The following is a 15,066-nucleotide window of genomic DNA, read 5'->3' on the forward strand; positions in this document are numbered from 1 at the left end:
AGAAAAAATAATCATCTCATAAAAAAGATTAAATTTGTATGAAAATATCCGTTACAATGCGGAAATATACCGTTAAATTAGGACTGCTACTTATAGTCATGTTTGTTGATTTAATATTGATGTATGGATGATCCGAAGGCGCAGTTTCTCATGCAAACAGAAATTGTACTACCGAATTCGCCACAATGAGGTTGCACATTTGTATGCTCATTAAACTCATTTTGGTTGTCTGGACATTAAAATAAGATCTGGAGTCGATATGAAACCTAATTTATTAATGAAATGTTGCTATTTCTTTTTTATGAAATTTATTTAATGTAACTTTTAATCAAATGAATTGTCGAAAAGTTGGCTTTGTTGTGTTGTTTTGTTGTTTTGTTGTTTATTTATATCGAAAAAATAAAATATTTCTTTCAGTTTGTAATTTTCTGTATTTTTAAACCTCCTTAATTAAAATAGTTTGATCAGGTTTCCTTTTAGATTTAATTAGAGAGTCCAAATAACAATGAAGTGCTGAGAATTGAAATCTGAACGCAATTAGGTTTCATTGTGGGAACATGATTAACAAGCGCATGGAATGTTGTATTAATTCAATTCTTTTGCGCTTTGTGTAATAAAATCTTTTCAAAGAGATGCGCAATTCTGCAAAGCTGTCAACACAGGTGCTCGTAAATTTAAATGAAATATCGACAAAGTTTTATTCTCTGCATATAAACGAATAGCTCGTACATTAAAGTAACATGATTTCCAAAGCACTGCTATGGTACATTAAATTTTGGAAGCTTTACTAGTCGATGTAAGGTAGAACCCTCATAATGTATTTCATTCGCTTAAAAAAAGGCTACAAATAATGTCAACTGTATTGAAACTAGCGTTGTGGATTCAAATTTAGTATGATGAACTTTTTTCTTTCTTCTATTTATGTATCTTTATTATTATTATTATATACCAAATTTCTTAAGCACTTTTTTTATGCACATTGACACGTTCAAAAGTACTGTACAGTATAACCAAAAAAATGCTACAATATTTAAAAAAACAAATTAAAACATCAATATTGCTCAAGTCACAAATTCAAATCAAATGTAGTTTAAAAAGTTAAAATGGCCCACATAAATAATAAAATGCAGTTAAGACTTTAGAATTGTTAAAGAAAATCGAACCTAAAAAATAATCAGTCCAAATAAAACCACTTAAATAAGTGAGTTTTAAGTGCTCTCTTAAACACTGTTAGAGTTTAACAGCTTTTAAATGTTCTAGGTAGGGCATTCTAGAGTTTAGGGGCTGCCGTCATAATAGCAAGATTACCATAAGTCACAGTCCTACTACGCGGTACAACAAGTGCTAAGCAATCATTCTGGGACCTAAGTTGTCTGGATAGGATATAAATGTCTAGAATGTTTCGTATGTACGTAGGTGCCAGTTCATGAAGCGCCTTAAACACATATGTAAGGAGTTTGTACTCGACTCTGATGTGCACAGGAAGCCAATGTAGTTTCTTTAAAACTGGGGTTAAGTGGCAGTTTCGCGGTGTCCTGGTAATAACACGAGCAGCCGTATTTTGAACATTTTAAGCTTGTTGAGAACGTACTTTGGAGGTCCATATAGCAACGAATTACAATGATCTAATTTTGATGTCACTAACGAGTTTATCTTTTAGATCCTTTTCTGAGAAGAAAAAGGTCTTCTATTTAAAATGTATCTTTTATATCCTTTTCTGGGAAGAAAAATGTGTACCAATATTTTGTTATTTGGATTCATGTGCGTTAAGAAACAAAAGATTCACCCTCATATCTGATCTCCAAAAGTTTTTACTGCATACGAGAGGTAAAGAGAGTAAAGTTCACAGATGTTTAAGAATGATTTAATTATTAAAAAATAAATGTTTATTTATTTATTTTAATTTTATTGGTAAAGATGTTTTACTCTCATTTGCTTACTTGTTATTTTATCATATATATAGCGTTTTTATATCGGCGCTCAAATTAATGTCTTACATTTTAGTGTTGTAGCTGTCACTACTCTAATAAAACCAATACAGTGTTGGTACTTCAAAGCAATTGTTAATGATATAACATGATGTTTACATTGTAGTTATCAACATAAAAATTATCAGACAGACTGTGTCTGACATAATGTAAATACATGCTATGAGTTACCATTTTATTTAAAGGTAAGTTTATATTAAACAAGTCCAGGACAGTGTTATAAAGCAAGTATTTGATCTATGTTCTATCTATCGCATGTTACAGTAAAACGTCTAAAGACCAGAGACACATCTATTATATCAAGTAAATGTAATACCAGCCATTTTACATATAATATATAATGGTTGTAAGACGTTTGTATGTCGTTTATATATTTAACAAATGCTAGTATACTAGATATTGGTGTCAGAAAGTAATATTGAAACCAAACCTCGTCTCGATTTTCCTTGAAATAACGCTACATTTGCATAACATTACAAATACAGATGTCATTTTAGTCTACCATCGAGTTACATGAAGTATTTTTTATCGGTTAAATTTAACATTTCAAGGAATCATTTCGTTCATTTTCTCAGATATTCTGCAAATATTTTTTTCGTTTATCAAAATGAGCTATTTCTGAACTATATGAAAACATAACAAATAAACCAACACAACATGGAATGAGTGCTAGTTCAATACTGAATTTATTGAAAGAGTTGAATAAAAGTATATTATGCGTGTCTCTGCCTAGCAAAATATTATATTATTCAACGAGTTCAATAAATTTAGTAATGAACCTATACGAATATAATATTATTCTAATCACATACACAAAATTTAGACTGTTTAAAGTGCAAAATAAATCATTTTCATTGACGAGTCTGTAGAGTGTAACGCTAACATTTATCGCGTCTTCAAACTATACTTGTACTCGTATAACGTAAACGTCGTCAAAATATAGTACCATTTTTACGGAGTCGCTAAATGACTATTCAGATAATGCCCTGTTTGTGCTGTCAAATGTAACATACTCAGTTCACTAGGGATCTTCATTGAGTGAATAAATGATTTTCTTGTTCCTGTAGCACACATATTCACAATATACTAACACTGCCAGTGCAATCGGGTCACGTGTATTTATTAGTTTATACACACAAAAAGTTTTGACAAATACATTATGATTGATAACCAATGACTTAATATCAATGCTGCGAAGAACATTGACTTTCTTATACTGTCTACAATCGGGTTTATGGTTGATATGCACGCAAATAATGTTCTGTCTTATTATATAGTTAATATTTCAAAATCCGTCTCTGGTATAACTTGAATTCTTTTATCACGTATTGTAAACCAGATACTCAAGTAAATATATTTCTTCATTACCATTTGCAAATATTTCAGTTTTAAATTCCTTGGTTGGTCTCTGTAAGAAGTTTTTTATTAATTTGAAAAAAAAAATCAAATATTTCATAACGATTGTATTTTTCATATTACATCAGTCTAATCAAAATAGTTCCGAAATGATTTCCTTTTATGTCTAATAAAATAGTTTGTGTAACAACGGAAATTTCGAATGATTTACGAGCGCATTAGATGTTGTATTCATTCAATTCGTTTCCGTTCTTTTTGTAACAAAATCATTGCAGAGAGATGCACAATTCTGTAAAACTGCCAGAGTAAGTATTCGGAAATGTTTGCCATTCCTTTACAGCTTGCGATAAAAGTTTATCAATATTTCTGCTTAAAATTACCGAATACTTACTCTGGCAGTTTTACAGAATTGTTACATTCGAAATTTCCGTTTTCAGTACTTCATTGTTACAAGAACTAATGTAGTACCAGTATGAATTTAAAGTCATTTTACATATTATGTAAATGCTTGTAAAACATATGTATATCGTTTATATATTCAACAAATGTGCGGCTAATATACCATGATCGATGCCAGAAACTAATATATTACTCAAACTTTGTCTCCGTAACATTACACATACAGACGTCATTTCTGTCTACCATCGAGCTACAGTAAGTTTTTCTTATCGGCTATATGTAAAATATCGAAGAAAACCTTTCTTTCATTTTCTCAGACAATCTGCCAACAGAAAATCGGTTTATTTGTTTGTTGCTTTTTCATTGTCGCTTCTCAAAAATGAACTATTTCTGAACTGAAACCAAAATATAACAAATGAACGAAAACATGACAAATGAACCTATACAAACTTAAAGGAAACCTACAATCACATGTACGTGGTTTTATATCACATAGGCTTTGAGGCTTGATCTTAATTCTCATATTTAATGTATTTCTTGTTTCAACTTTATGATAAACCGTCAACGAGTTTATGTTAATGAATCGGATGATTTTTATGATTAAGTTCAATGACCATTTACATATTGCCCTATTTGCGCTGTTAAATATTCACTAGGGATTCTTCATTGAGTGAGTTAATCATTTTTTTTGTTCCTGTAACACACATATTCACAGTATATAACACTGCCAGTACAATCGCTTGTACAAAAAAAACTTTGTCAAATACGCTTTAAACAATAACTAATGACTAAGTATCAAAGCTGCATAAATATGTTAAAAAGGAGCATTGACATTCTTATACTGTCTACAATGGAGTTTATAGTTGCTATGCACGCAAATAATGTTCTGCCATATTTAAAAAAGTTAATATTTCAAAATACGTCTCTGGTATAACTTGAATTCTTTCAACAAGTTAAAGCAGATACACGGGTATTAACACCTCTGGCGCAGTTGATAGCAATCCATTCGATTTACAATCGAGTGTCGCTTATTAAAAAAATAACAAATACGCTATGAATAATAACTAATGACTAAATATCATCGATGTAATAAATATTTTATGAAGGAACATTGACTTTCTTATACTGTCTACAATAGTTTTATGTTTGCTTGGCACGCAAATAATGTTCTATCTTATTATATAGTTAATATTTTAAAATCCGTCTCTAGTATTCAACCAGATACACGGGTAAATTGTATATATATTTATTACCATTTGCAAATATTTTAGTTTCAAATTCCTCAGTTGGTCTCTGTAAGTTATATTTGATTTATTTGATAAGTGAAATATTTCTTAACGATTGTATTTTTTTCATTTTAAGTCACTCTAAGTAAAATAGTTCCGATATGATTTCCTTTTATGTCTATTAGATAGTTCTTGAAAACAATGAAGTACTGAAAACGGAAATTTCGAATGATTTACGAGCGCATTGGCTGTTGTATTCATTCAACTCGTTTCAACCGATCTTTTTGTAACAGAATAACTGCGGAGATGCACAATTCTGTACAATTGCCACTGCAAGTATTAGTTCATTTTAAGCTAAAATATTGATAAAGTTTTATCGCAACAAACATTTCCGAATCACATGGTACATTTTATAGTTTACATAATGATACCAATAGTGTATTAGTTAGTAATCTTTTCAAGGTCTCTGTTCACTCCTATTATAAATCTAATGAAATAGATGAAGAACATCAAGAACATTGAATTTGCTACTTGGTCCAAAGGTTCTGTCAACGGCAATATTAGTGTTTGGAAATATGTGTGAATACTCTCACATTAAACTAAACTGATTCGTAAAGCACTGCTATGCTTGTTTCTTTAACATTATCTATGTACAGTATACATCTCACATCCTGAAAAAGTGTTCAATTTTAATTATACAAGTATTATAGGTTTATATTCATTTTTTTTTTGGTAACATAATGCTAAATTAAATAACAAACACAGCGTTTAATGGTTTCAAACTCGAATGAAATCAAATCTACATCGGTAAAGGGTTCTACAAATGATATTTACCTTGGCATTCAAACTTTATTGATTATTTGAAAGAGATAAACTTGTATTCTAGGATCTAATTGACTCATTTTTATTGTCATTTACAAAGTTTTACATAACATTTAAGCCTATTATAGCATTCGGCACGATATGGCCAGTTATGTGTTGACGTGCCGTAAAAATCAAAACAAACAAACAAAAAATCAAACTTTTTTTCTTAATTTGTTTGGCACAAAATTATGTTTGAATATAATTTAGTATTAGCATTGATTTCCTATCTTTTGAATAATTTAAGTTCTACAGAGAATAGAGAAGATGATAATGTACATTAATTAATTAACTCAGGGATGCCATATATTTTCATCGATTGGTCATAATGCTGGAATGGTTGTCGCAAACGTAATAATTCGTTCGACTATCAACAGTGATCAATGTTACAACAAATCCGCTATCATATAACAGTGACTTTCAAATATTGTTATTATTCAGCATGTATGACAATGTCCGACTGTTTAAAAAGATGAAAGAGCTTTGGAAAATGTTTGACACACGTTTGTATGTATATCCATATGCATACGCGTTATTGAAAACTGAAACGAAAAAAAACAAATCGGTTCAATTCATACATTTAAAATATGCCTTAATATAAATAGTGTCGTGAATTAACTTTCAGATTCATTAGACGCAAACTTTACTTTCTCACAATTGTTGGTATAGAGAAGGTCCAATTTTCTGCCGAGTATTCTGATACATTGAGACACATACGTGTCTTTAATATACTTTTAAAACATAATTATGGTATAATGGTGATGAAAACTTTTAATCTTTAAACAGGATGTTTTCTTATATTAAATGTTTAGCACACAAAATAAATCTCCTTTAACTTAATACCATTCAAGACTGACACCTAATGCATCTCCAGAGACAAATGTTTACAAATGTGGACCGGTAAATTCTTTGCATTATAAAACGAATTATCATGAAAAACATGGAATGATTTACGAGTATTTGGAATCTCCTATTAATTCAATTTATTTCGGAGATTGTTTTTTTTCCATCAAGAAGTCTTTCAAATTCTAGTCGTTAAAATTTCATACGCAACGTAAAAATTTATTTGTAAAATAAAGACATGTCATGGAACGTTTACATGATGTGCAGAATATTCTTAACGCTGTAATGTTGAAATGTACGAGATGTGCGTTGTTGAGTGAAACATCCCAATTTCGTTTTTATAATAAATTCTAACATTATCGGAGATTTTCCTTATATCAACAAAGAAGGTCTGAATCGTGATATATTTCACAATAGGTGCACTCGACTCTCCGTATTTGCAAACCGACACATTGACGTTAGTTTTACATGCTCTACCATCAATTTCCTTTCAGAGAACGAAAGGAGTATCTACCATTTTCTCCCATAAGTAAAGCTGGAAAGTCACCATTGGATCTTTGAAATGTCGGTGTAACTTAAAATCCGACAAAATTTGAGCGACACTATTGTGGTTTAAATAATTACATGTATGTCTTATTTGCATTAAGACTAAGATTTTTACAAAACAAAGAGGAAACAAAGAGGCAAAACAAAAACATGAATTAATGTCATTGAAAATTTATTTATGCATCAAAAGAAATAAATACAACACGAAAAGACAAGACAATGATCTGTCAGACACTGGAATACTCAGCTACATTGGATTTTTACAACATCACGTGGATATCTCGTGCGGTCATCCAAAACGTATTTTTAAAAAAGCTAAGCTACTTCCATTTCTAATAACTTCCACCTGCAATGTGAGAAGAAAAAACGATATACAGATGCATTTATTATTATATATAACAAATTTGAATACGAAAACCAAGACCAAGAAATATGTCAATAGTATTATTATGACGAACAGGTTTTCAATTCAGTTTTAGATTAGGTTTGTCGCTCTTGTTTAAAGTATCCGAAATACGATTGATTTGTAACTAAAATGGCACTAGAATATCTGTTATTCTCTGTCAATCAGTTGAAATAAGATAAACCTAAGTCTGACGAGATTTTTCAGTTTGTCAAAGACTTTAGTGTTATAAAACAAGATGTTAAATCATAGAAATATGTAACTTTTCCTATTTAAAATAAATTTTGAAGAGCGATGCACTGATCTTAAAATAGCCAATTTAGTAAATAATACAATCAAACAAAATATTTATTACGACAGAGTATTAATAAAATAGTATAAATGAATAGTACTTTTTCCTGATCGTCCCTTTGAGTTTGGCATACCACCTCCATTTGGCATACCGCCACCATTTGGCATACCGCCGCCATTTGGCATACCGCCACCATTTGGCATACCGCCGCCATTTGGCATACCGCCGCCATTTGGCATACCACCGCCATTACCGTCTAAAATATTGAATATTTTATAGATAAATAGGATTTGTTTTTCATTTTCAAAACAATGAACATTAAATGGCATCCTATGTTAACAGTTTTTCATATTTAATGTGATCCGGATGTAAAAACCTGACACTGAGAAATATATAGCTTTAAAAAGTACTCTACTTGTTCCATTTGAACTTCAGATGTCTAACAAAAGGCATATGATACGCAAAAAAGATAATATATAATAAACTAGTCCTAATACCATCTGAAAAACATAGATCTGACATCTGAAAGATTCGTAAAACTTACTTTGATAACAGTCTGGGCCATGGACGGCCATTCCTGGTACTGTTGGCATCTGAGGCATTCCAGGTTGTGTTGGCATTGTCGGCATTCCAGGTACAGTTGGCATGGTTCCTGTTCCACCAATAATTCGGTTGTTACCTGGACCGGAAACTGCATCAGGCATAAGTGGGACCATCATCATACCATTTCCAACTGAACAAATAAAACGTATTTTTAAATATCAAAAAGATAAAAACTCATAAAAACAAAAGATTTAAATCAAAATGGCTTCTATATTGTCATTTCATTTTGTTTATTGTTTTTAATGATCGAATTAAAATTATTATTGTTAAGATCCGCTTTTGATCGGTGTTGTTTATTATGTCTGAGAAATGACGATTATATTGGTGTATTGTTTTACCAAAGATATATAAAGTTAGATAATCATATACATTGCTATGGTATTTTAACTATTATCTATTACAACATTAGGTTAAAAAAGTTAAATATGAAAAACATGAATTATCGTCTGTTTCACAGACGCGCGCATACAAATCAACTTCCGTTCGTGGACTGGTGCCGATGATATTTACTCACCTCCATTACCGTTTCTCAGCATATCATCAAGTTTCATTTTTCCGCCACCTAAGCGATCATCAACAGTTCCCGCGTTCATATTGATAGCATTCATGTTGAATCCATTGTTGTTGTTGTTGTTATTTTGACCAAAACCATTGTTGTTGATACCGTTTTGACCGAAACCGTTGTTGTTGATACCGTTTTGACCGAAACCGTTGTTGTTGATACCATTTTGACCGAAACCGTTGCCACTATTGGTGTTGAAACCATTGTTATTGTTGGTGTTGAACCCGTTGTTGTTGTTTAATCCATTATTGTTGTTCAAACCATTGTTGTTGTTGCGATCATTGTTGCTGTTGAGTCCATTTATACCGAAACCGTTGACGTTCATGCTAACCATGTTCATGTTAGCAAGATTCTGGTCGGCGCTCATTCCCATCGTGTTGGCCCCTGCAGCGTTCATGTTATTAAGGTTGAGTGCAGCGTTCATGTTTGCAGCTTCCATTTGTGCAGCTGCTTTCATGGCGTTCATAGTTGCGGCATCCATGTTTGCTGCGTTCATTATGGAGTTCATGTTTGCATTGTTCATGTTACCGGCATTCATGTTGGCAGCATTTGTGTTTGCAGCGTTTATCGCAGCGTTCATGTTGGCAGCGTTCAATGCAGCATTCATGTTAGCAGCGTTCATTGCAGCGTTCATGTTTGCAGCTTCCATTCTTGCTGCTGCTTTCATTGCGTTCATCGTACCAGCATCCATATTTACTGCATTGGTACCAGCGTTCATGTTGGCATTGTTCATGTTGGCAGCGTTCATGTTGACAGCATTCATGTTAGCGGCATTTATTGCTGCATTCATATTAGCGGCCTCCATTTGAGCAACAGCCATTGCGTTCATAGCACCGGCATTCATGTTGTCAGTATTCAACCCGTTGTTCATGTTGATTCCATTCATGTTTGCAGCGTTAATGGCAGCGTTCATGTTTGCAGTATTAATAGCTTCGTTCATGTTAGCTGTGTTCATTGCAGCGTTCATGTTGGCGGCTTCAATCTTAGCAGCGGCTTTCATGGCATTCATTGCACCAGTGTTAGTGTTAGCTGCACCACCGCTTCCCATCATAGCGTTCATCATATTTATGTCAAATCCATTGTTGTTGTTGTTGTTGTTATTTTGTCCCATTGGAATGATGTCTACCAGCCCATTTCCCATGTTGACTAGGTTTCCGTTCATTCCATTACCGTTGGAAACCATCATATTAGCTGCGTTGTTAGCATTGTTCATGACCATCATTGGATAATATGGAACCATGCCTATGAAAATAACAAACAAAAAAATAGTTTGCAAATTTAATAGCACAATACGTGAAAATATGCCACATGATATGGTTTTGTCATTGTACGAATCAAACTGTATGAATTCATCAGTTCATGCTATAATTATTTTACAAACGCCATTTCAACTAGAGTTCTAACAATTGGAAAAATCGATGTCTGTTTTAAATAAGGCACGCATTTCCGTGCAAATCTTTTAACATTATTTTTCAACAAAACAAAATCTCGAGCATGTTCTTTCTATCTTGAAATAACAGAATTAAAAACGAATCAGTGCTAGGCCAACTTTAGGCTTAGTAACATAGGTTTGTACTTACCGGAACCACCCATAAAGCCATTGTTGTTATTGTTGTTGTTGTTGCTAGCAGCTGCGGCAGCGGCAATTCTTGCAGCTTTATTTGCTCTATTTACTCTCTCCGTGGCATCATCCACTGGTTCTGTGGGGCTTGAAAAGAAAAATGTACATACAATATAGATAACAACCTTCGTTACAAGGTTAAGCAACAGCGAGACTGCAAACACAAACAAGTCAACGTAAACCTCTTAGATTTAAAAAGGAGCGTACATATGGTTTTTTAAAATGCTTACATTTCAATCCAGTTATGTTATCATAGGTTTGAGCCTTATGCAATTTAAATATTTTTCCTCATGTGAAGCCTGAATGGTTCTGTTGTTAGTCAATAATGATTTTGATCAACACTGGCCGTTTCCGACGCTTCTAGACATAAAAGAGAGCAGCAATGCTTAGCGGGGCTAAAAGCAGCAAAAATATATTTAAACTTAAATTAAATGTGTTTGTCTTATTCGAAACTGATATTATCACAAATTCCGTCAGAAAAGTCAAAATTTACAATAGGTTCCTGCGGAGATAAATATTACACAAAATAGAATCCTTAATATTCAGTCTGAGATGTCTATACTTAAAATGAGAAGCTATATCAATGCAATGTTGACCTACAGAAAATCTACAGCTCGACTGAATTGCTGGTTTCTTTCCATTAGTGAAGTTCTAAAATGTCGTGTTTTTGGCGCATTTTAGATGATTCTTTGGCAGTTTAGGATGGTATAATATAATGAGAAAAAAATGGTATGAGACAGAGATTTTATACTTCTAATGCATCATTTTGTTTCTTTCCCTATTTATTTCTACAAATTGGATTCCGATAGAGATATATATTCCAATATTTCATAGAGAATACTAAACATTTTAATAGAGTTGTAGCAAAATATTTTAAGAAAATAAGACACCTTCCTACTTTAAATTTCTTCAACTCTTATTCTTGCATAATAAATTCTACGCCTTAAAGTATGCGACTGATTGAGTCATTTTCTCTAAAGACATAAATGGAATTTTATTATTTGTACGGTAGTATTTCTATTGCAATGAAATAGTTCTTCTGACATTGAAAGTCAGTACAATGGATAACCTCCGATTATTTTACATTACGCGATGTAAGACCTTTGACAGTTAAATAAATATGACTAACCATTTCTTGTAACTTCTTACAAGAATACTTTGTTATATCTTTAGAACGCTATTCGATTAAAAGATTAATGAAGGCTATTTATGGAGTTTTTATTCCGTCTTTTAGATTTGTGTTAAACGTATTAAACAGATATACCCATGTGTAATATTTGGAAAAGTTCATTTAATTAAACAATCAAACAATACATACAGTCGTGTTTGTTCTGGACATCGATTTAAGATTTTAAAAATTTGGAGAAAAAAACAATGTTAAGCAGTTAAAGGGCGTTTTTGTTTTTCTTTAACGAATTTTGAAATATTCACCTTACGCCACCAGCCGGGCCTCTATTGTTAGCACCATTGTTAGCAGCGTTCTGATTGGCTGCGCCATTCCCAGAGTTCATTGCCACGTTCATAGCCGCCATGAGACCTAAAATCAATTTGAAAACCAAAACATCTCGTCAGCGAAAGGTTTTATAGCTTCCTTTTAAATTATTTTTATTCAACACTCTCTCTTGATGAAAATAATTACTATGACGAATCACACGTCATGTAATTGATTATGAGGAATTTTAAAAGGAAGTGCTAAATAAATCAAATGGAAAAAAAAACAACTAATAGTTGGAAGTTTTGTCTTATGATGGGTTTTATCATGATTATCGGAAATAAACATAATCAATCAAATAACGTGCATTTTCTGTCTTTGACTTTTTTTATTTCATTTCAGTGTTTTGCAAGAACTTCTTTTACATCATCGTTTTTTGGTAACAATTTATATGCATCAATGGACAAACTAGAAAATCATCAGTGTCAGTTCCATAAATAGACCTTGTATTTGGGTTGAATAAAAAAGAGATGTTCTTTCATTTCAAATACAGAAATGTTCAATAGCAATATAAGTTGTTAAAAACGCATTTGAGCCGTGTCACGACAAAACCAACATAATGGGTTAGCGACCAGCATGGATCCAGACCAGCCTGCGCATCCGCGCAGTCCGATCAGGATCCATGCTGTTCGCTTACCAACCCTATTACAAGTAGAGTAACTGAAAGCGAACAGCATGGATCCTGATCAGACTGCGCGGATGCGCAGGCTGGTCTGGATCCATGCTGGTCGCAAACCCATTATGTTGGTTTTGTCGTGACGCGGCTCATTTGTTTATCTACAACAACAAAAGCGTTGGAAAAGAACAGCTATAAGGAAATTTGAAAGGTTTTATGACCCGGTGTATGCAGTTTGTAAACTTATATAACCAGAGCATGTAAGCGATGGTTATATGGCAAACACCTGTTTATGGCCTGTCAAATGCATTTATCAATTTATGGTACTGAAGAATTACTTCCTTTGCTTGTAACAATTTAAGAAAGCATTAAACATTACTTTGCAGCAGTCATGTATAAAGACAAATATAAACGTAAAGATTATCGAATAAAAGATCGAAGTTACAAATGTGTTATAATGATAACACCAATGATACAGGAGTATAGAAAATACAGATATTTGGAAAAAAAACATTTTGTATTATATTGATAAAGCTACGAATTACCAGCGTAAAACACATTTTATACTAATGTTTTTGTACTTTTTTAAATGCAAGATATAATACATGTGTGTATTTTACTTTTTACACACTGCTAATACTATAAAAAGAACTACCAAAACATTTATATGATAGAATAACGTAACTTTAGTCGTTTTACATGTAATCATAAAGAACAGACGGAATGCATTTCCTTAAACTTTGCTTTCCATTAACTTTAAGCAAAACGTCAAAGTTTCATCTTAGTAGTTGGTTTTAGTGTTGACCATTATGTTCCATATTTATCAAACAGCGAAAATACTTTGTTCTTTATATTTTATGTAACGTTATTAGTTAGAACGATGTTTTACGCCATTGTTCATTAGAAATGTAAATATTTTTTACAAAGTCTCAATGTATATTTAATAAACACGTCGATTCTTTTTGACATGTCATTTATGTTGAAATTAATAAAAAAATAAACATTTACTTTTTCAACGTTTACTGAACATAATTATGCAACTGACTTTAAGCAGAAGTTTATAAGCGTTCCGTATAGATATTTATATTTTTGTACTTTTATACCGAGAAAAACATTAAAGGTTTATACAAAATAATAATGTTCAAAAGATATGTATTATAATTGAAGAATCCACTTACCATTATTATTAGAAGCGCCAAGACCAGCAGAGCTATAAGCCATAGGCAGAGCCAAGGAGCGAAGGGAGAAAACTCCGAGCAGCAACACGGGAAATGTCCACATAATTGTCGTTCCTGAAAGAATTAATTGTGGCCTTAAAATGACTTTTTTTACGTAAAACCGAATGTTTAAGACGTAACTTTATTCTTGCGTTATAGAAATAAAATCGGTTAGATCTAACAAGTGTTTGAAAAAGGTAGCAAAATGTTGTGTTTCGTTTTGCTTCTGATCAAAGACTTATAAAATTTAATTGTTCTTCGCCTACTTCTAACAAATATGACAAAATAGGCTTTAGGTTGAAAACATTAAGTGTGATCAAAATAAATTTGTTGAAAATTTCTTCCAAGTAAAGCGTAAACAAAGAAAATTTGTAAATTTTGAGTTAGATTATCATATCTGATTTAAACTAACTTTCTTAGATAGAAAATCGGAAAATTAAACAAAACAATTTAGCTTTGACACATACCTTTCTCGGATAATCTCCCTAGAAAATAAAAAGATAGATTTGAAATGAACTGAACCGAACGAAAATACCTTCACTGAAGACAACCTGCAAAGCCCGCCCCTTATATACCACGCGTTCGGGAAACGCGCAACGTTCTTACGTCACATTGTTTCACGCGACCAAAAAAATATATCGCAAAAAATATAAAGAGAGAAAAAACACACAAATCATCATATCCAGTCGTAATAAGATTCGCTTTTAACAAACTTATTGTCATAATTAACCAAGTTAGTATTAAAATTCATGTTCAATCTAACATCAAAGGTGTCCGATCATTTGTTGTTCAGACTTACAAGATATAAATTACAAGTTGATGCACCGGATATGAATAAGTCGATGTATAAAATGATGCATTCTGTGAAACTTTAATTGCTTCCGCGACAGGTATTACAAGCAAATTAATTGTTTGATATTAATTTTATATGATAGAATCGTTGTTTAATACTTAAAGTGATTATTCGTGTGGTCATGATGTGTCTTGATTACTGGCCACTAGGACACGCTGTCTTTCTCTAACACTTAAATGTTGAGTCAT

General features: G+C 32.2%; 2 protein-coding genes across 2 annotated transcripts; both read right to left on the minus strand.

Annotated features, from left to right (window-relative positions):
- Window positions 1-7,374: 7,374 nt before the first annotated feature.
- Window positions 7,375-9,098, minus strand: LOC132749675 (uncharacterized). The gene is made up of 4 exons (XM_060739533.1): window positions 9,032-9,098; window positions 8,459-8,647; window positions 8,015-8,170; window positions 7,375-7,565 (listed from the first exon to the last, which is right to left on the minus strand). Exons 1-4 carry the CDS (start codon window positions 9,066-9,068, stop codon window positions 7,552-7,554), a joined length of 396 nt encoding a protein of 131 aa, XP_060595516.1. The 5' UTR covers window positions 9,069-9,098; the 3' UTR covers window positions 7,375-7,551.
- Window positions 9,099-9,121: 23 nt separating this feature from the next.
- Window positions 9,122-15,066, minus strand: LOC132749673 (protein PF3D7_1417600-like). Its single transcript, XM_060739532.1, has 7 exons — window positions 15,018-15,066; window positions 14,493-14,510; window positions 13,987-14,100; window positions 12,132-12,237; window positions 10,660-10,787; window positions 9,386-10,321; window positions 9,122-9,264 (listed from the first exon to the last, which is right to left on the minus strand). The coding sequence occupies exons 1-7, from the start codon at window positions 15,064-15,066 to the stop codon at window positions 9,122-9,124; spliced, it is 1,494 nt and encodes a 497-aa protein (XP_060595515.1).

This window comes from Ruditapes philippinarum, unplaced genomic scaffold (assembly GCF_026571515.1).
Source record: "Ruditapes philippinarum isolate M1 unplaced genomic scaffold, ASM2657151v2 ctg5029_1_1_1_1, whole genome shotgun sequence".
In the NCBI taxonomy this organism is placed as follows: domain Eukaryota; kingdom Metazoa; phylum Mollusca; class Bivalvia; order Venerida; family Veneridae; genus Ruditapes; species Ruditapes philippinarum.